The following is a 22,900-nucleotide window of genomic DNA, read 5'->3' as shown; positions in this document are numbered from 1 at the left end:
CTTGGCTTATGTTGTTGTACGTCGTTAGAACTAGATGAGGCAGCAGGCGGGGGCGTCGCTGTATACCAAATGGTCGGTTGTGTAGGCCGCCCGAGTGATATCTTACGATTATTGTGGTATCGAAGTTCAGAATGTGTTGCATGTTTGAGTCTGTATGTGAGGGTGGTAGAGGTGTTGTATTCTGAGATTTCTGACATGGCGTTCATACGGTGTGCTCCGGTAGGCGTGCGGAGGGTGTCGTGGGTGGTGCGAGTGATAATCCATGATTAGAGCGGAGGGTGCGCAGGCTGGGTGTCGTAGGGATGATACTGCTAGTGAGAGGGAAGGGATACTCTGGGTGTGTCGTTGTGTCATGCCATTTGTCGGTATGGGCGAGGTCGGCGGTGGTGGGGGGTGGGGGGTGATTTGGGGGTTGGCTATCTATGGCTAGGGGGATCCAGCTAGGGTTGGAGGTCGGTGGCGTTCTATGGCTAATACTTGTAGGGAGTGCACTGTCAGATCTGTTACATATGTAGTTCTTGGCGATCAGAACAGGGCTTTGCTGTGGCTGACAACCGAACCCCCAAATTACTTGTAATAAGCACTCAATCAACCGCCTCACCTAAATCCAACCTCCTGTACCGGGGGTTCACCTTAAATACCGAGACGCCTTGGATTTTGTATGGGAACCGCCCATGGCAACCAAAAAGCAGCCAATGAATTTTGGTCTTGGCCCTGAAATTTGTATGGGGGGAAAAAGTACAAAGACACTTCATATATACTCACTCAAAAATCTAAATATTTTCCTAAAAATACAAAAAAATAACCAAATGATAGCCCTTGCTCTGGCCATCACTTTAATAGCAATCCTAAACTTTCAAATATGTTTTTCGTGGAGTTCGGAAAGAGCATCAGTGGAAAAGAGGGGATGGAGGTTGCTGCAACACACACAATTCAAATAACCTCTTGGCCGCCAAGTGTCCTTTTTTTTGAATCGACCAATAGCAGACGCCCGCTGGCCCTTACAGCCCAAAATGGGGTTCTCAGTACTTACCCTTAACCCCCGGTACAGTGGCCGCCCGCTCATTCGGATTAATATATATATATATTCGGTATATCAGTATATTACACTATCACCGCCCCCAACAACAACATGCCAATCTTCGCCCCCGCCCCTCAAGAATACCTCGTGACACTCCCAACGGAGCTCATCCTTATCATCGCCGAGAACCTCCCGGCTGCGGACCTTGCTGCCCTCATCCGTACCTCCCACCTTCTCCATACCCTCCTCGCTCACGCCCTCGACCCCCACTTCGTCGCATCCGCCCCCAGAATCCTTCTCTGGGCGGCCCGAAGAAACAGTCCCCTCCCCCTCCAGCGCGCCTTGTCTCTCGGGACCCCCGTCCCAGCCGACCTGGGCCTATGCCGTCACACCCTCCTCTACGAGTCCGCCCGTGATGGCCACGCGCAGACGGTGCGCGTGCTGCTGGCCATCGGGGTTGACCCCAACACCAAGAGCTATGACTCGACACCCCTGTTGATCGCGGTGCGTCGCGGGCATGTGAGCGTGGCAAGGATGCTGCTGGAGGCGGGTGCAAATGTCCATCAGAGCTTTTCGTGGAATCCAGAAAAGACACCGATGATGGTGGCGAGGACCTATGCCCGCGTCGTTAATGAGGAGATGGTGAACCTGCTGTTGGAGTTTGGCGCCGGGGATGAAGGTATACATGGGCCGAAAGACTTGGGGAGTAACCCCAGACTCCATGCAAAAAGAAGGCGCGTGTCTGGTGGTCTCGGTCTGCCAAGCTTTCCTAGTCTTCCTCGCCCGCCGAGTCTTTCTGGTGGTCTCAGACCACCGAGTCTTTCTGTCCCCGCTCCAGCGCCCCGCCCCCGTGCCGGGATGTCTGTACGGCGTAGATCCGCTCGTATCTCTGCACTGAGTTCTGGCCGTGCACGGCGTAGGCGGTAGTGACTACGCCAGATTGTTGTTGGTTTGGGTGGCTCACGCCGTAAGACTAGTTTCCGACTATGAGAAGGAACCACCCTCTTGTGATGGAATAGTGCTGTGTTGGTGGTAAGGTGTCGTTGGGATGTTGTTTTACGGTGAGAGCGGTGAATTCCGGGGATCATATGGTGTACGAGATCGGGGTTGGAGGGGGGGGGGGGTATCCAACTACATATAGCTATTTGCTCTTGGGCCTACCCTTATGCTGGTCCCAGGTTGGCTCTTGCAGGGAAAAGTATCACTGTTGGGTCCAGGTGGTTCAAATGTAGCTTTGTTAGAGCAGGATATATTTATATTTACAATCCTAGAGTGGGATGATGTTTACGCACAGCATACTCGTCGCGGAGCAGTTGTGTGTATAAAACCAACTCCTAGCAAACAGGCCACACGTAGATACTGTCAGGAATATCCAATCGTTTCCACCCTTGCGAGTCATGGTCGATATCGATTTTCCCCGCTCTAACTGAGAGGTGCGGTCCCTGTTGCTTACGCATTGATCCTGAGAAACCCAACTTAAAACGTTTCCCAAATACCTGGTTAACGTTAGCCAGCACACATCAGCCCATCGGATCACAACCCCCCCCCCCCCCCCTTTCTCTTCAATCCACAATCTCACAACGACATACATTAACGGCACACTAGCTATAGGATACTGGTAGGTTATACGGCCCTAGCTAGTTATGGAATTAGGAACAACTATAGTTGGGTTGATCGGAGTAAGTATACAATTAACCACTCTCTTATATCCTTTCGTGTCCGGCTGTATCAACCACCCAGCCGCTATCCGTAGCATTCATTAAGAAATAGGCGAATTCCGTATAACGCTTTAAAATGTTACAGGTTATTGTTCAGAGCTCGGAACCGCTCTAAAACTCTAAGGTCTCGCTAATTGATACTAGACCAATTTCCTACACTATTGTAGCGTCACCACGCACACCCCACGAGCTCGAGAAGGAACCAAAAAAAATTGAGACTCCATGATCTGAAGCCCGATGATAGAAGCAAGATGAGTACTCGGAGTCGTGCGAGGTGGATCTTTAGATGGCGGAGAATCGAGGCACTATGTTTTCTCTTTACCAGTTTCCATCAATACTATATTGGGTACCAGCCTTGCCGAAGCGCCTCCAATTTCACAGATAATATTAACAATACCCTCGCAAGTTCTTCATAGCTGCTCCGATAAGTGGTCAAACAGGTTATTTTCAGACCCCTCCGCACCACATCCGTTTCTTATACAAGATGAGAAATCCGTATGGAACACACCTACCCCCACGGATCTAGAAAGCCCTCCTCTTTTGAAAGCAGTTTCAAAAGGAATGAGGAGAATAGTGCATCTATTATTATTGGACCCATCAACGGACCCAAATGTGAAGTCGGCAGCTGGATATATACACCGCACTAGGGATGACTGCAGATGTTGGGTCTATAGAGATTGCTCGAATGTTCATTGGTGCCGCGGTAGATATCGAGGCAAAAGACAACCATCGAGAAAACCTGTTATTCGGAGCATGCCGTAAGGGTGTAGATATGGTCAAGGTATTGCTAGATTCAGGAGCAAATATCGTGCCAAAGGCAAAGTCAATGAAACACCCTTATTCACGGCATGCCTTACGAGTGCGGATTTTATCAAGATATTACTAGACGCAAGGCAGATATCGAGACAAAGTCTTAGTAAGGGAAAACCCTGTTATTTAGCTCAGTCCTAAGAGGTTCAGTGGATATAATTATAAAATTACTAGTAAACAGGGGCGTCAACGTAGGAGCAAAGGATAATCCTGGTGTTATGGCATTAGAGTCGATGGTGACTCTCCACCAGCGCGTTGCGGCGTTCCAAGTGTTGGCTAAAATGGCTGACTCGGGGCCAGAATATTTGAAGTACTTTCCCCATTTATATTGTTGCAGCAAGTCTCAAGAACACTGATGAGATCGGCAAGCACTTACGGGATGCGCTTGGGAAGATTGGTGTATCCATGGAAAAGCTTTAAAAGTTCAACGTCAAACCAACCCCCCAAGTACTGGATGCTGTATCATATTAACAGTGCCCTGCGGTTGATTTCTGCTGTGTTTATTTTGGCGAAGCAAGGGTATCATACTTTTGGAGGATGTCTTACTGTTAGTTTCTGTTTAGCGTTGTAGTCCCAGGTAGATGAAACCAAAAATTGAAAAGCTATTTCTTTTGACATTCTAGCAAGTGGAGGTGAAGCTTCGAACATGGATGCATAGAAGGAATGTGTCTATTCCGTACCATTCGCTTTCAGCGGCCATACCAGCCGACAAGTTAGCTCAAGACAAAGAGTACTTCGGTTCTGCTAGTGTCTGAGTATGTAGGAAGGGGAGACGTAGACAAAGGTTAAGGATAAATTAAGAATTACCGCGCGCTCAAACCAGCTCCCTATATCTAAATACACATTTCACTTTGGTTGCCGATCATCGACTTAATTTCTGAGATAGATAGAAGCCTGACACTATATCATGTAGCGATAAAGGTACATACCTATAGTGCCAAAGCTAAGGCAGGTTTGCTTTTTGGGGGGGCTTTTTACATTCAAAATAACCAATTTCAACCCTCTTGGGCTGGCAACCATTCAAGCCCACTAAAAAAAACCTACAAAACCACAATTAATGGCTAAACCAAATGTATTGAAGTCATGGTCTTTATGCGCAAAAGTAATTATCTCATTAACTATAATGGTTACGGTAGTAGATAGCAGGTATAAGTAAATGGCGAAGTCAGTAGCTGCTATCGTACGTGGGAAACAATACTTAATTTCACGTACAGCAAATATATAACTTCATGACTACTATGTGATGTGGGTTATCTTTGCAGTCATTGACTGAGAAGAAATAACAGCAGTGGATTATCGTTGCTACTCTAGACTCCGTGATGTGAAGATTTGGGTTAATACTTACTATATACTTTGTTGAATGTCATTGCGCCAACGTACATGTTGTGGAAACTCATCGCGGATGGAAAGATAGCTTGAGACTGAAGGCTTGACATTCATTGATTATGATCAATCCCCTAACTCTAAGGCAATACTCTCTGTACACGCTACACCAAACACCGGCCAAGCTAATCGTGGGGTTGAGTGCACGAAAATTTAAAGCTTTACGTTATATTATGCCAGTAGAACGCAGCCGCGGGCCGCAAATTTGCTAAATCTTAAGCCTATGAAATAGTAATAAACTGACCAATCTAGCTACAAAGTAAATGATCCAAGATATCTATGGACCTATAACAGCCGGTGTAAACTACTAACCTACAAAAGTGGATGCTACATATGACACATCCCTTCCGAACTCGGGAGTCTCTTTGTCCATTACACATAGCAGTCCTTATGGGGCGGTAAATGTGTCAAAAGTAATTTCACCACCGGTGGTGAAAATAATACCAGTATTTATATATACCTTATAATGCTAATTTTATGATAAAAGCACAGATCGTTTCGCTAAAAAGGGCCATGCCCATATAATGCCAATATATGTGGAAATTGTCTACCGGTGGGGAATTTTCATAGGTTTTGGCATTAATGATTGAACATTTACTTATTTAGTATAGCGCAGCATACATAATGACCGAAACCCAATATTTATACCGGTGGGAAATGCACTAATGTAGGATAGCGTGACACATTGACTGAAATTCTTACTACCGTTGGTAAAACCACTTTTGACACATTTACCGCCCCATACGTCCTGGTAGAAGAAACTCAACAAATGATAATACTTCCTGACCACAACGAGGAAGATTTACCATTTAGATAGATGTGTAAATATATTCTACGCTGTATCTTGACACTGGCAAAGCACCAATTTTGTAAGTTCGTTCCGAACACAGTCAAGTCTACACATCGATCAAGTCAGACCAAGTTCAGAAACGTTATAAACCCACGAGTCCACCTATAGCTACACATGTGTAACTTCATTCTCGACCGAAATACAAATCGAAATGCGCATTGATGGAAGGATTTGCGGTCTTGTATTACTTTGATTTCTATTGAGGTTGGGGTAAGATTGGTCGACTAGCTTATACCACCAGTCTAGCGTACGTTCCTGGCCATAACCCATGGTGGAAACAAGAATTTGTATTTAGAGCGTGAGGTAAAATTATTGTAGAAGCATGGGAAGAGTCCCATTGGCTTGCCCAGCCATAGAAACTCAGTTTTTAGACACCTGTTTCTACAATAATTTTACCTCTCGCTGTCCTTCGGTATCAAGGGTAAGTTAGTAGAACGTGGCAGCGTGGCTAAAGCTGTAGTTTTCCTGTTTTGCTCGCGAATATGAACCGCCGCGTTCTACTCACTTACCCCTGATCCCGAAGTACATGCGGAAAACTGGCGTCTTACCTTCAGCGCAGGCGCACTAGGCAGATGGTCCACAAGAGCAACCCAGCGCCAAGATCTCCGCACCAGCCCGCATGCAGGGCGCTATGCATGCATGTTCTAGGTTTATCAAGGTAGATCTACGAAACTTGGCTGGAACCTGCGTGTCGGGATGGGTATCAATCTGGCAGATATATGGATTAATTACTGCCGGTTAAAGCCTTAGAATTTACGGTTGATTCTCAATCAGATAAACACGCGCTCATTAACCAAAGCTTCATCAACAGATGGGAGGCTCGGGTACAGTAGAGTTGAAGTCTAGATTGATATGATTTTCTGCCTTAGGATATAAGGTAATTACTTGTTCCACTCATTGGAGTTCACCTCCTAATATATATGCTCGGCCAAATGTATCGGTCCTATGGACGCAGAATGTAACGTCTTAAGGTTGCCTCGCGAAACACTCGGTGGACATTACTATTACGCAAAATAGAGTCTTTTAGCTGCGCGCGCGTGTTGAACAGAGAGTCGAGCAGGTTGGGCAGAAAGTCTAGCTGTTTTAGGAAGAGGCTTGCAGTCATTCAACCAATAAGATGTGCAGGACTGTTTGTCGAAGTGCTGGACTCTCTGTTCAGGACCAACTCTTGAAGCTAAAAGACTCCAATACATAGTACATAAATAAATATACTCTACAAAAATGTATCTACGTTCGTACAGTTTGCCTTTCTTTTAGCAACTCATGAAATATCACTCGGCATCATAACAGACGAAGGTCGGCTCACCTTTTAGGTGCACATTCGAAATTTCTCCAACTCTAGAGTACCGATATTTCTGGGATATACGCCCATGGGCTTAAAGCAAAGTGGTGGGAGGAAAACTGGTGGTGTATGCATATTCCCGTGCCTTAAGCCAATCAACAAACACTTTTCTACCAGTACTTTGCTTTAAGCCCATGGGCGTATATACAGAAATATCGGTACTCCGACTACTGTTGATGTTAGCTTGGCCTAGGATCGAGCCTACCCAATGATGAGCAACAAATTAAGTCGATCGATAAAAGCCAATGATCTCCAGCTTGTAATTTGATGCATGCAGAACTCGAACATACACTTTGCGCCAGGATTTAGGAGTTGATACGGTCGATCGAATTTGCCAAGTGCATGAGTGCATTCTTGTTCGCTTAATCATGAATCCCCTATTACTACTTGCCAAAGCCTAAAGAAAAAGCAACCTCCGGTCTACGCGGAGGGTATTAGGCCTTTGCTCAGAGGAAAGTTTATGGTGCGCACCACGATAAAGGTGACACTTTGGGACGACATTTCAAAAGCCTAAGGCTTTTCAACAAAAAATGTTAAAAAAAATGTAGAAAAATAGAACTCTAGTGCAAGAGCTAAATATTAGTTCTATTTTTGTCGATTTTTAATATCTATTTTAGATAAAAAGCCTTAGGCTTTTGAAAATGCGGATTTTTGTATGTAAAATGCGCCAAGCTTTCGCCGAGTGGAACAGGCTTGGCACAGCGCTGCAACGACACCCCAACGACACCCAGAACGACACCCAGAACGCCAGAAAGTGACGGAGTCGGCCCTGCTGCAAAACCACCAAATGAAAAGATATTAAATCGATCTTTTGGGAGGTGATAGCCGGTAATCTAAAGAATATATAGAAAATATAAAACAAAGTTTTTCTTGAACACATGATGATCATATTTGCGTTTTCATAGATCAAAAGGGTATAAGGCAGTAGATATGTGATCTTAAAATTATTTACAGGGTTTTATATTGTTGAGACACCTCTTATCCATCATCATCCCGAAGGGTAGAATAATATCTTGTGTGGTTGTGGCGCTAGAATTAATCTAGGGGGGTGGTTGCCATGGAGGGGGGAAATGATTTGAGTGCAACATTATTGCCCCTTACTTTATTCACTATAACTCCACCAATATTCAAGCTATTGACAAGCCGTTTGGAGGGTAGCTTGCTGGATAGTATAGCTTGGACCATGAGGAATCGTTGAAAGTATAGCTATGCAGGTTCCCGCCAACGATTATGGGTCTTTGCAGGGTATTACCTTACTTTACCCCACCCCACTCTGGAGGCCCTATCTCCATGAGTTTTCAAGATATTATCAAGCCCTTTTCAGGGAAGCTATATTACTACTAGACTCTTGATATTCAATCCTCGTTTGAGCCGTATGATAAGCGTTGAGATTTCCGATTTTCAAGTCTTCCTCCCATACAATAATGTTTAAACCAAACACTAGGTACATAGAATAGTATTCAGAACAGTCTTGAATCATCAACAGATATCCTTCTATGACTCTTGTATGCCTTCTCCTTAAACTCATCGATTCCATAAACTATTCCCTGTCTATACACATCCATGATTCTCAATGATTTGCCCCACCATTTGGGTATCAATGATGAGGCTTCCTCTAATGCTAAGGGAACATTTCTCCTCAATGATTTAATATCATACTCACAATTGGTTCTAGTATAGAGCTTGACGCGAGCCCAGAAGTATTCTATCCAGTTCAATTCACAATGGAATCTAGGATAGAATAATACCATATGACCTTTGGCTTCAACAATCTCTTAAACTCTTCCTTTCTGTTCTAAAAAATCGGGTTGTTGGGAGAGTAATATTCTGGAACAACAAGATGGCTTTTGGTGTGGTATTTTCTCTCCTAAAGGCGTCCTTCGACTAGTGCAATCAAGATATAAACCTTCCTTTGGCCAAATCCCCCTCTCCTCCAGAACCTTTTGCAGCCCCTTAGGTTGCCCGCTAAGATTCAAAGGAATTCCCTCATCATCCTGCGAATAATTCATGGACTGAATCACCTTCTCCCCATTTTCATTATACCAGTATCCATCTCTCATATGTGGTTGCTCTCCTTCAGGTCCTTTGTTCATTTTTGACGATTTTAATGCATTCTCAGCAAATGCACTATAACTACTGGCATTATCAAATAGGAAGAGGGCCTGACAACCTGGGTATGCTGCCTCGAAAATGTTGATGGCAGTGAGTGTTTGTTGTACTATGTGGTCCTGATCCCACCAGATATCACCACCACACTGTATAATCTCTGTAACATAGCGTTTATGCAACCCATGTTGAATCAACTCTTGATCTGATGATTCATATTCTGGCACACATAAACGTCCATATGGTGTAATAAATTCGGAGATATGAAGGCCCTGGCCCCTGGATTTTTTTCTGAGTGGATTCTCATCGCCTTTAATCCATTGATAGTGTGGGCCATCGTTGGCATTGTATGTTGCTTCATCATGAGTGACTGGTATGCAGAGCTTATCACCAGGCTTCAAGTAGGGAATTTCCACCTCTTCAACATCACCATTAGAATCTCTAATGGGGTATGGCATTCGCGGTTTTAGATCCTCCAGGGTTTTGAGAAAAACATTCTGTCTATACTCCACCATATCCTCTCTCTCATGACCATCTTTATAGACGCCTTTTTTGACTTCCTTCCAGCTATAGCCTAGTGTATGTAGCCATCTCCGAGCTGTATTGGCGTGGATAGTGAGCTTTTGAGAAAATAGTATACTGGAATTTTCTGTCTCATCAAGCTCCTGCAGGGAGGTAGATAGTAATTGAATTTCCTCCCCCATATCTGCCGATGGCGTTTGGGACTTCCAATATTCAGACACAGCTTTGCATATCATTTCTGCTCTGACCCCTCTGCACACATTAGCTTGATTGTTCCCCATTTTATAATATAAAGTACTTACCACCACTAGCACTAGAGATGCACTCCTGAAGAGCCATAATTGTACCCTCATCCTCCAACAAACCAACCAATTTGGCAGCTCTCCCCTGCTTACTGCTCTCGATTTTTCTATCCTTAATCCATTGCTTCTCATTCTCTATTATTCTCTCCCTAACTTTTGAACCCTTGCCAAAACCAATAGTCACATTCATAGCACATTCTCTCCTCGAGGGTAATGATTGTAAATGCGGATTTTTTATTCCTCTCAATTGCCAGTTCATAAATTGTAGGACTTGCAGGTGCCAGGTAAAATCGTTGCCACTGGGACCCTTACTAGACGCCATAACTGCCTGTATATCTCTGACTCCTATGGTATAAAGCTATTAACAAAAAAACCCGAAAATATGTGTAATTCAAGTTCAATATAATTACTGACTTTTAGATAGAATACTGAACCGAAGTCCAACACTGTCAACATCCGGCCATTGTCCTTTAGCAGTATCAATAGCCTCTTCGCTTTCTAGATTTGGTGGTAATTGTATAGTTGGTTGAGGGTCATTATCAATATCCTCAAAGCCAGCATCCTCCCCATCAATGTCCATAACATCTGGAATATTAATACCGCAGGTCTCCCTACTCTCTGTAGCTTGACTACCTTCACTATCATCGAGGTCACTGCTTGCTATAGCCATGGTTGTATAAGGTGTAGACTGAACAGTATCAAACTGCATTTTGCTGGGTGGAGATACACCACTATTCCCTTGGCTGAGGTTACTGATAGGGGTCTTGTTATGTATGTATTGATGCTTGAGAAGAGCGGCAGTACGAAGAGCTTTTTCTGCGGCTGCTGCCTTGGACTTTATATGCCAAATAGTTGTTCTAGGTCTCCATGGAGTGTTGATAAGTGGGGATGTTTGAGAGACAGGAACAATTATGACCCTGTGATTTCGCCTTGGCTGCTTTCCAAGCTGCTGCATATGGTTTTTTTTCTGAAGACCCTTTGCTCAAGGCATTGTGTAGTAGATTTTGGCGAATGTATGTAACAACTTCAATTGAAAGCGGGGTAGATGAGGGGTATATAATGAATGGTTACACTGGCACCATATACAAAATATATCACATGACGCAACTTTAAAAATCGGAAATCTCAACGCTTATCATATGGCTCAAACGAGGATGGGATATCAAGAGTCTAGTAGTAATATAGCTCCCCTGAAAAGGGCTTGATAATATCTTGAAAACTCATGGAGATAGGGCCTCCAGAGTGGGGTGGGGTAAAGTAAGGTAATACCCTGCAAAGACCCATAATCGTTGGCGGGAACCTGCATAGCTATACTTTCAACGATTCCTCATGGTCCAAGCTATACTATCCAGCAAGCTACCCTCCAAACTGCTTGTCAATAGCTTGAATATTGGTGGAGCTATAGCGAATAAAGTAAGGGGCAATAATGTTGCACTCAAATCATTTCCCCCCTCCATGGCAACCACCCCCCCTAGATTAATTCTAGCGCCACAACCACACAAGATATTATTCTACCCTTCGGGATGATGATGGATAAGAGATCTCTCAACAATATAAAACTCTGTAAATAATTTTTAAAATCACATATCTACTGCCTTATACCCTTTTGATCTATGAAAACGCAAATATGATCATCATGTGTTCAAGAAAAAATTTGTTTTATATTTTCTATATATTCTTTAGATTACCGGCTATCACCTCCCAAAAGATCGATTTAATATCTTTTCATTTGGTGGTTTTGCAGCAGGGCCGACTCCGTCACTTTCTGGCGTTCTGGGTGTCGTTCTGGGTGTCGTTGGGGTGTCGTTGCAGCGCTGTGCCAAGCCTGTTCCACCCGCCAAACCTGACTTGTCACCTTTAAGATGGTGCGCACCATATTTACAAACATACCTACAATAATTATGGCTCGAGAGGCTATGGTAGGTAGGTGTGTAAACTTCGGCGTTCGCAGATAATTAATCTATAAAAATTGGGAGATCGACTCCCATAATGCTACTAGCACCTAGCCCAATGGTGGAATTTTCTCAAATTCCCATACAAAAAAAGTTCCTCTGAAGTTGATATATGCCTTCTCGCGTCATACTTGCGGCGACATTAAGGTTTCGCCACTATTTAGGTTCAGCAGAACCTTGCTCCTAAAAGGCTCAACACTGGTAGGGATTCTAATATGGTGGGGGAAATCTTGACACGGAGTGCTGCGACATTGATTTTGCTTACTAACACATACAGATTACGTGCCAAGAGCGGTCCGGACGAGGAAAAATACTTTTTTTGACCATACAAGCGACATTGTCCCAGCAAAAATATTTTTATAACTCAACAACGAAGAATGATTTCAAGAATCTGAGCAGATAGAATGATAGAGCAGGTAAAACCGAGTAGATCTATCTAATAAAATTAAAAATATGTGTGGTGGTTGATGAGCTATAAGCGGTCAAAGTTGAGGTATCCAAACTACTCCGTGACAAGGCTTCCCCCACCATAGATGTTGGGATGGAGAAAAGTCAGGGGTAGATCGATTCGAATATGATCAATCACAGTATGGCGGACACCTCGCGACATTCCATCCAGGAATTACAGTTGTAACTCGATATGCCGGATTGCGTACGGGGTAGCAAAAAATCCGGGATAGCAAATTAATTTTGCAGTAAGAAAATTGAAATCCCAGAGGATTTCGTCCGGGACAGCATGGGATGCGACTGAAGCTACATGTTAATAATAGCCTTGGTAATGATAAGCGCTTGGATTTTCATTGCGATAGCACTAATTAACATGGTCTGCAACATTCACCCTCAAGACTCCGTCTTAGTGTATAACTCCACAGAACAGATAAATCAATTTGGGCCGCGTAGAGTGATAGAGCAGGTGAAAATTAGTCAAATAACAGGGGATAATTAATATGGGGCGTGGTTGCTAACTGGCGAGGCCTCGTCGCGTTCTGACACCAGCAATTAAGGGTTAACCTTGAAGACACAGCACGTCCTGTGAAAGAGAAAAGACGTAGATACTTACATGTAGCTATGGATACATAGCATTTTATAATTTAGCCCCATATTTCTGCCATAATTCGGCTGTAGAAGCCACGCGCGCCACACCGAATGATGGGTTACATACAGGGTGGACTACAATTATCCCAGTAGGGTATGTAACTTGGGAGTGGGGAAGGGGGCAGCCTTCACGCAATCTTTGCAGCGTGGTGTCTTCTCACTTATCCTGTACCCGTGGTAGAGTACGTACATACCGTACTCTACATACACCCATCATTCTGCATGCAGACCTACATATATACTCGTAAATTCATGACGTTCCCGAACACGACTGCTAGTGCATACCATACAAAAAAGCGCCAAATCAACCTTTTTGTATGTCATGCAATATTTGTCGGAAACGCTATGAAGCTACGAGTATGTGGCTAGGTGCTGACTTTGGCCCTCATCATGTCAATCATTACGTACTTGGGCACGTTATACTGAGGTTGTAATGTTTCCTTCTGAGCTAAAAAGCCGGTAGCATAAAAAGGAATACAATTCCCCTAACTTTCGACCCGAAGGGCTAGCAGGTACTCGAAATCGAGCATTTGAAGGTAAATGGAGGAAGAGCTATAATTGTTGGAGCGAGTGCATGGTCTCTTGAGGCCCTGGTCCAACCAGCAATATAGTTAGCAGTTGTGTCTCATGTACGTTCACGCGGATATACCGTACAATCACTCTACCCTTCGCTGTACCTACATGTAGGTACATGTAGAGTAACCTCTATGTAGGTACTTGGTAGCTAGGTGCATAGATAGAGTACAGTCGCACCTCGCTATCTCGTAATTCGATATCTCGGATCTCTTGCTGTCTCGTACGAATTTGCGGGACAGGTACTGCCCTTCTCCACCAAAAACCTTTTGCTGTCTCGTATATTTGCTATCTCGTAGGGTTTGGCTCCCAGAATACGCTAACGAAATAACGAGGTGCGACTGTATATAATGTACCTACCTACATACATTCATCGTTGGAACTCTACGTACCTAGGTACTCTAGAGCGCTTTCTGCCAGCACAAGAACCAGAAGATGCGGTTGATAAAGTCAATGGTACTCGACTGTACCACCTATATGCACCCATTTCCGAATACAGTGGATTATTGGGTATATTTATCCTGGTGGACTGCGCACTCGGAATTTGACTGATCTGATACAACTCTACAGTTGCTCATGCTCAATCAGATCCTACATAACGTGCCACACCGAAGGTGCTCTACCAGGGATCGGACCAACCAGGCAGTATACACTACTGATGAGTATTAGCAGTGGCTACGGTCGATCTGGGGGTCAAAAAGACAGCACAACTGTGCTCGGCGTGCTCGGCGTGCTCGGCGGGAAGTGAAAATTGTGGGTGCTGCTAGACGCTGAGCGGTATTCTTTTCACAATAGGCCCTTTGCGCAGGAGGCTTCTAGGTTCCCTGTAGCTTGGCATTATAGAGATTTTCGTTGATCTGGGGGGGGGGGGGGGTCAAAGGCGGAGCCAGATGTTGCTTGCCACTGATAAGCGTTACCCAGTTTTTGGTGATAGAAGAAACTCAACCTATCAACATTGTTGCTAAATTCTTAAGGATTTGATATAAGGTATATTTATATCTAAATTTTTATACCGTAAGAGGGTTTCTATGAAAAAAGATGTCTATGAGGCGATTCTACAAATGTTAGAAGGAGTGGAGGTCAAACTCCACAATTGCCCTCTCTCTGGGAGTCAAATGCAAGGCTAAATCTATAACTCCTTGGCTAATTAATGCCAAGTCAGTCAAAAAAGACTCCAGATCCCTCGAACACCATTATTATAGACCTCGTTTGCGTCGTTTCTTTCTGCGTGTGCGGTAATTGGTGGCGTCAATGAGTGAAATGGGTTCTGCGTCTGGCGAGTAAAAAGGCTTTACGCGCTGGGTTGATTAAAAGTACCGACCAATTGAATTCAATTCATGAAGTAGCGCCCAGAAAATGCTCAGCACACGAAACCTGGTAATAACCAGTTTATTAAATCGGTCCGATCCAGCCCTCCTTCCACCGTGGCGGTCTGGCGTACATAGTAGTACGAAGTACATGGTATGACGGGGAGATACCTTAACAACTGAATTCAAGCTTCTCCGATGCAATCACCTGTCGATTGATTGAAACCGTGTTCAAGAGATAAAGTGACCAATTATAACGACGATATCCTCCACGCGAGACCCAGTTTTGCGCTAAGTGGGGTGGTTCCGGTGAGTACTCTGCTTAGAGTTGAGCGATAGAGTACATGGTCGAATTGTAACATCTCGGCCCTCGCAAAGATAGTGGTAAATACATACATGCCAAAAGGGTAGCCTAAATGTTAAAAGCTTTTCGAAGAGCTCTCTGGCCAATGCAACCTGCTTTTCTCCGGATCGCTGTGGCTTTACTGCAGTTACTTGCAGTAATCAACTGAACATTTGGCTTCATCTCAGACATTTGACGGTCCCAGCTACCCAACTCTACCTACGTATTTACAGCTTACAGTAAGATTATTATAGAAATATGGGAGGAGTCCTATTAGCTTACCCAGCCACAGAAACCCTGTTTTTAGACCCCTGTTTCTACAATAATTTTACCTCTCACTGTACGTACCCTCTATCTGAGCCTCTACTTCCACGTGAATTCTTGTTGGTACCCGCCGGATGGTTTGCTGGCCTGGCTCAGGAGAGCACATAGGTATGTTGTAGATGGTTCTTATTTCGTACATATGCGCGTTGATAGACAATGATATTCTAGAAGCACAGAACCAATGGATGTGTCACGGGCATGTCTCCAGTGCAACAGCTATGCCTCCTCATGGACCCTTGCAATTGGTCTAACAATAATTTGGGCGATCTATCCTTTGATAAGAAAGATAACGCAAAAGTCTCATAGGGGATATGTAGCGGGGTGCACTGAGCATGTGCCCGGCGACTACTAGTGTTGGACTGCTTGCCTGCACAAAATGCGCATTTGTTTTTCTGCGCCAGCTTCTCATGTCTTACTGGGCAAAGGGAAAACACACCGGCCTTATGTCCCACAACAGTAAAAAGTGCATATTTTGAGATCCTTCGGCCAGTGTATGTAGAGTACAGTAGGTACTTCAGAAGGCTGTAAATTTCCAAGGCTAAATGGCATGTAGGTGGCATATCATATTTCATTTCCTTTTGCCTTCATGGGACCCCATATTGTTTGGCGCATACGCGATGTTTAGGAAGCCATTGGGGAAATGACTTTCTCGCAGTCGCAAATTATTATGCCGGAGCCTGATATCTAGATCCCTGTTTCGCACAAGACCCTCCGGTTACCTTTTTCATCCGGTCCCCCGATTGCTCGGGAATGTTTGCTATCCCGTGTAGAATTTTAAGCCCATTGGTATGCCTTCCACCTCATGAAAACAGCTCTCAGCCATTAATCTCCAATTTTTTAAGAGATGACCTTCTAAGTCTTGTACAATATACCTACATATCTCGGGCGGCCTGTCGGTTGGGTAACCTTATTTGTATTCAAATACCGATGTACTTTGTGCGAAGTGTGCGAAGGAACCGTACCTATATCGCTTTTGGTTTTGGTTGGATTCGTTGTCAGTTATTATTAGCTAATGGGGTAAGGTAAACTCACACAATCATGCAATCTTCGTTGTGCTTCTTAGATCCGAAGGCGCGGGTGGACCTCAACGATCATAGCTCACCTGTTGGTAGATTGAAGCTGGATAGATATATATGGTGTGAATCGATAGAGTTCGTGGTATCACCCACTCAGATGCATCATGAGAAATTTCGTGGTGATATCTCTAGTTATATTATATTGATCGTCATGCCAAAGATAAAATCAACTATATAGCTCTATTTTCAGAGTACTTACTCTACTGACGAGCGGAATATTACTTATATTAGCGGTACTAGTGCGTCAGACCAAAAGCTGGTATCTGGAATCAATGGCAAGCCTACCTAAACCATGTACCACCTGAGATCGCAACACAAGATGATGGATTGAGAATTGGCCAGAGGTCTCTGGATAGGACAATTGGGCCGGCAAAATCCCATTCATTACCATAGAAGCTAAGAATTAACCGGAAAATCCTGCATGGTATGGACATGCTCGCAGCAGGCCTGAAGTACTCGACTTCTACTCCAATGGCGATTGCAGATTAGTGCTTGTACTCGAGTACTGGTTCCCTGCTACGAGTATATTTGTATCCGAAACATTGACTGTACTAGTATTTCGCTGACGTTTTTGAACTGGGCCATTATTGCATACACCCAAAATCATGAGCTTGGCATATTTTTGTATGGCATGCAATATCAGTCGCGTCCACAAACGTCAGAGAAATACGAGTATGTAAATACCTACAGTCACTCACGGGGTGAAGGCGGATCCTGTCTAATGGCGGTCAGGGATTTGAGGCCAATAAAAGAGTTAGGTTTTGGACGCCAATAAAAGAGTTAGGTTTTGGACGCCAAGGGCAAATTACTGCAAACAGAACCATCAGACAGGATCCGCCGTCAGTAGGTGAGCGACTGTACTCACGAAATTCGAAAACCCCGTAGGTGATTGATCGAAATCAGCTGGGAACCAATAAGAGCCTACACCCGAGCATTAGTCCCCAGATCAATCTTTTTGATCTTTCCTTTTTTCTTTACTTTTTCTTTCTTTTTCTTTTCTTTTTCTTTTTTCTTTTTGCGGGGCGGGGCTTCAATCGGCAGTATGAATAGATATGACATACCTTCCGGATCCTCTATATCGACCACATCTGGAGAGGAGAGACAATCTCTCCGTTTTCCTTATAGCAATGGGTCATGTGCAAATACGGGAAGTGCAAATACTGTCTAGAATACGCTCCGGCGAGTCAACGTCAATAACACTCTAATACATACTTTGACCTGTGTGTTCTACCTTGGCCTCGCTGGTTTAAAACGGAAGGCAATCCCCTCACCCCATTAATAATGAACCTAACCACCCGTGCATAGACCGATTATACGGCCGCAGCTAGCACTCCTCTCCGGATACCTCGAGCTTTCGATATGCTCGACGTTTGACTGCAACTCTCTGGGTATCACTAGCATACTTTGCCTCTTCCTCTAGCCCTCCCAAGTAGCCTGACTGTCTGATATTTCTTTTAGTGGTACGTAATATTGGTTATTCGATATAATATATACAGATTCAATAATCATTTACTGATGGTCACTATAGGAAACGTACTCCTGTGCGTCATATCATTGTATCTTCTCCTGCGGAATCTCCGTCTCCATGGCACTCCTGGCTCATACGGCCATCATGAGCTATGGCTCCATCCTCGGCCTCGTCATTGCTCTCTTCGTGGCATCCGCCCAAGCCAAGATCATCAACGAGTGTGTTCTTATAGACTCTGACGGATCGTCGGTGGGCGATCAGTCCGGGTTCAGCGCAGGTCGAAAGGAAGCCACAGACTGGGTGGGTGAGCCGGATATGCGAGGCTCCATGACCATCGTCACTACCTGTCTCGTCACATTAGGCCTGTGCGTTTGGACTTCAATACATGTGAATGTTCAAATCAATCAGCTACCTTTCTATCGGCTCAGGCACAAGATAAAGACCTCTCTCACGGCGCTGCTATTCCCCAACCTTGTAGTGCAGAGAGCCCATGATGAGTGGGCAGAGATGACACGGCTGTACGAAGCTTTGGCAAATGTAAAACACATACACGAAACGACAAAGGAAGCCGCAGTCGAGAAGTCAGAGAAAAATTCGACGACCCACTCAGAATCGGTCGAGGGTCCGTCGCTGAAGAAATGGTTCAAGAGATGCATTGGAATGCTCCCAAAGGATCCAAAAGCCAACCCCAACTATCCCTTCAGCAAAGAGGTTTGTTTCTTTGTCGTTATGCACGGCTTCATCAGGAAAGTGAGCGAGGAGAAGGGCGGGGGGGACCGGCCCCTGCCTAACATCATCACCCCCGAGGACTTCTTCAACGCCTATGCCAGAAACCCTGAAGAATTCCCTAAGATGATCAAGGAGAAGGAGATCCTCGACAAAGGCAACGCAAGTAACATTGCAAAGCTCATTATCCTCGCACAGGTCACCAAGATGGTGTTGCAAATGATTGGCCGGAAGGCCATGAACCTGTCTGTTGCGGTGCTTGAGCTCCACATATTTGTCCACATTCTCATTACTGGTCTACTCTACTCGTATTGGTGGTATAAGCAGCTTGACGTCAACGAACCTATGGTACTCGATATCGGTGAGCGGTACTGGGCCCCAGACCCTATGTGGAGTCATCACTCGGAAGAGGCTCTCCAGCCCACAGAATGGTTCAAACGCTTCAGGCAAAGACACCAGCCATTACTACGGTTCGGGATTCAATACCCAGGAAAGATATCTGCAGACGATAAAACGGAGATACCGAATCCCGCTATCCATTGGAGTCTTGCGGTCAATCAAATTAATGCGATGCGTTTCAAACGTACCACCGGCAGGCTGGAATCTGCCAACCCCCTTGAGCCACTCAATACCCCCCCGTCCCGGATAGAGAAAGATCAGGAAGCACTACGGAACCAAGTTACCACCGGAGACGTCAAGACGGACCCGATCACGACAGACTCCTCCTCCTCCCCCGCCCCAAAGGACTACGCTCTAGAGCCTCGAAGTGGCTGTGCAGCTATCCCCAAAGGCCTTAATAGAAGGACCAAGTTTGAAAGAAATAGACGTGCTATGTGGTTCTACATTGTCTATGCAGGCTTACACGCCACTGTTTGGAGCCATTGGTACTTTCCGACTCATGAAGAAAAGTGGATCTGGCGAGGTGCTTGTATCGGGGTAGCGAGCGTGCCTGTATTGGTTGTAGTGCTTGCATACTTGAAAACTCTGTGGAAGGGAAGACGCGAAAAACCAGACGCAATCGAAACTGCGGAGAACGGCGGAAAGACGGGTGAGCACGAGAAAGAAAAGAAAAAGAAGAAATTCAAGGCCAAGAAAAGTCTGTTGAAAAGGTTGTTCACCCTTAAAGGGTTTCTGGAGTTGGTATATCTCATCGCATCATTTGCATTGTTAGCAGAGTCATTTGCCATCCTCCGGGCGGAGGATATCAGGACATATGAGATCAGGTCGTGGACCGCAGATCTGCCCGGAGTCAGCTAATCGTTTTTTTTTTTTTTTTGGTGTTTTTATTTTCGCTTACTTTTGGCTTTTCTTCCCTTTTTCATCTAAAATTTTCTCGCCGATTGCTATGGTACTGTCGGTACTAGTAGTGGCTCTCTCTCCTTTGTATTAATTCTATCCCAGGCCCAGTAAGTACTTGACGCTAACGGGATTAAATCTAATGATCATGAATTTCTCCTTTTGTCAACGTGTTGTTTTTATTTCACGTGATGTATAAATAATACAACATGACGAATACAATGATAATATTTCTCTGCGAGGCAGGACATACAGCCACTCAGCAAAAGTGTTCGTGATATGGTTTTAATGTCAGTGCGCAGTGTGGCGCACCCGTAATACTGATCTTATTAAAGTTGAGATTCAAACCAACGAAAAATATATAATATAGTTTGTGACTATATATAAAAAGAAGATAGGCCATTGATCTTATTCTTCATTAATTTGGGCGCCATTGGTCACTGGGAAAGTCTTCTCTTGGGGGTTCTTGATGGTCCGCCGCGGTTAGTACATATGGAGAAATTTCTCACTCCGAAATCGGAATCACGAACACTTTTGCAGAGTGGCTGTACATGTACAAGTCGGATGCCATAAATTCCACTATTCTTATAATATTTATGTGTTTGTGTATAATAATCCCCAAAAGATTCGAATTACTGACATTATGCCAACGTCACCAAACTAGCCCTTGTATCAGCTGAATAGTATAGGTACAGCAAGGATATATATATGTGGCAGCCGATATCGATATTAACTTTTGCCTAAAAGCGTTTGCACGAGGTTATAGCACAAATACCAGAAACCTCCGGCCACCCCCAGAGCCACCGCGTACCAACCTATTAAATATGTTCTTTGCCGGCCATTAAGGGGAAAGTTTAAAATCTAGCCTTTTAACGCTGACGTCTTTCATGAACTGTAGTGCTAGCTTTGTACTCTCTACCTATCAAATCATAGGATATCTCTAGCTATAGACAGAGGACTTTCATAAGGAAAAAGGGGGGGGGGGGGGGGTTAATTGCTCTACCTACCTTCTAGTATATGCGCACAGTACTTCGTTATATTCGTTCTACTTAGTGCATAATCACGTAGCTAGTAGCAAATATCACTTAATTAATCCCCAGTATACCATGTAACCACCGTTCTATTCTTCGCTTGGATCATCGTACATAGGTTAGATCCGGCCATGTATGAGCAGCCTAACATCTTTTTGATATATGGTAAATTATATGACACGGGCTCCGTTTTGGAATCCAATGCAATAGCATCCCAGCCACTTCTCCCATCGCTAATTGATCAGCGATTGCCATTCGTTGTAATCTAATGAGCGATTTCTCGTTGATCCAAATTATACTTCTCTTTCTCCATATATATATATGACCCTCACGCTGAAGTTCCGGTGGGTGTTAGATTAGCACCAGCCTAGTGCGGTACTGCGTTGATGGCGCTGATAGAGCAAATTTCTCATATCATGTATATGCTATACTATTTATCGCTCGAACCAAGAACATCGCTTGGACATGCTTCGCTGTCTTGGTGCTAAGACACCCGATGACCTTTGAAATTAGCTCTCAAGATATTTTGATTACACTGACAATATTTCATAATAAGCTCAGTTTGGTGGTAGATTCCATAATTCGATAACTTGGTTAATTCGTAGCAGCTGTTCTTCTAATACCAGGTTTCCCTGAGATTGTTGATCATCATAACTATGTGGTCATGAGGTGCTGTTTCGCTCATTCCTTGTATTGTATCACAATATGCCATATGGCTGTTGTTAACTTGCTGTTCTAGCCCTGTGGGGATCAATCACTCATTCTCGGGATCCTAAATCAACTAGCCTCATATTATATCACTCGGATCTCTCTATGTCTTCTTGGATCATGAATTAGCACTCTCATTCACCGTTCACTACATGTATTGATTAATTACTTCATTTAATTAGAGTATAGCTGTTTTCATATTCATGTCTACCGACTCTACATACACATTAAGTGACGGCCCATTTAGGCAATGCTTAAGTATGTATTGCTAGTATCAGTTAGATCACGTCACATACACTGATACCTAGGAGAGTAATTACGGTTTCCTAACTCGGGAACTACCTTAGGTGTGTGTAATCCAGTGCGGACAGACAATACGAAAACTGCTATAATAGACGTACACACCATCCTGCACTGAGTAGCGCAGGTCCCACCATGTATGTATTTGCATGTGGCGGGGTAGCTGGATGGTTGAGGCTCTCAGCGGGACAATCCGTAGGCAGTCACAGGAACAACAATCTATTGGGTGACGTTTTGAAGCGGTTCGGATGAAATTTAGAGTAATAAAATTTGGATGGCAACGCTCCAGATTCAGAATCTGAGTGGGGGTGTGGCATTTAAATTTTAAAGGTTTCGGGTGGGTCCTAATGTTACGCACTAAATATAAGCCAAAGTAGTAACTACATACTAGGGTATAGCGAAAAGTGACCAGAATCTGATAAGACAAATACACGTATTCACAGTAGCATTCACTTATCACTTACCCTCAACACCCGGTACTAGAAAGTATTATCCATTATGTACTAGATTAACGATTTTTCTTAGGGGCTTGCAGTCTGATTGGTTGAAAGTCGTGTCCCCTAACCCTGACCGACTCCTGCATGGCAACTAGTCCACCACCAAAACCTATGATGTCATTGCTGAGCAACGGATTAAGCTCTACGGTT

At 44.3% G+C, this 22,900-nt stretch overlaps 3 protein-coding genes across 3 annotated transcripts; 2 read left to right on the top strand and 1 right to left on the bottom strand.

Annotated features, from left to right (window-relative positions):
* Positions 1-1,132: 1,132 nt before the first annotated feature.
* Positions 1,133-1,948, top strand: LAJ45_11686 (uncharacterized protein; the record flags this gene model as incomplete). Its single annotated transcript, XM_046121161.1, has 1 exon — positions 1,133-1,948. The coding sequence occupies one exon, from the start codon at positions 1,133-1,135 to the stop codon at positions 1,946-1,948; it is 816 nt and encodes a 271-aa protein (XP_045965649.1).
* Positions 1,949-8,584: 6,636 nt separating this feature from the next.
* LAJ45_11685 (uncharacterized protein) lies at positions 8,585-10,763 on the bottom strand (the record flags this gene model as incomplete). The annotated part of the gene is made up of 4 exons (XM_046121160.1): positions 8,585-8,829; positions 9,031-10,004; positions 10,051-10,399; positions 10,469-10,763. The coding sequence occupies 4 exons, from the start codon at positions 10,761-10,763 to the stop codon at positions 8,585-8,587; spliced, it is 1,863 nt and encodes a 620-aa protein (XP_045965648.1).
* Positions 10,764-18,005: 7,242 nt separating this feature from the next.
* Positions 18,006-20,175, top strand: LAJ45_11684 (uncharacterized protein; the record flags this gene model as incomplete). The annotated part of the gene is made up of 3 exons (XM_046121159.1): positions 18,006-18,021; positions 18,183-18,184; positions 18,253-20,175. The coding sequence occupies 3 exons, from the start codon at positions 18,006-18,008 to the stop codon at positions 20,173-20,175; spliced, it is 1,941 nt and encodes a 646-aa protein (XP_045965647.1).
* Positions 20,176-22,900: the final 2,725 nt, after the last annotated feature.

The sequence above is a fragment of the Morchella importuna genome (assembly GCF_003444635.1).
Source record: "Morchella importuna strain M04M26 chromosome Unknown Morimp01GS085, whole genome shotgun sequence".
Lineage (NCBI taxonomy): Eukaryota > Fungi > Ascomycota > Pezizomycetes > Pezizales > Morchellaceae > Morchella > Morchella importuna.
This window is presented reverse-complemented; position numbering and strand designations above follow the sequence as displayed.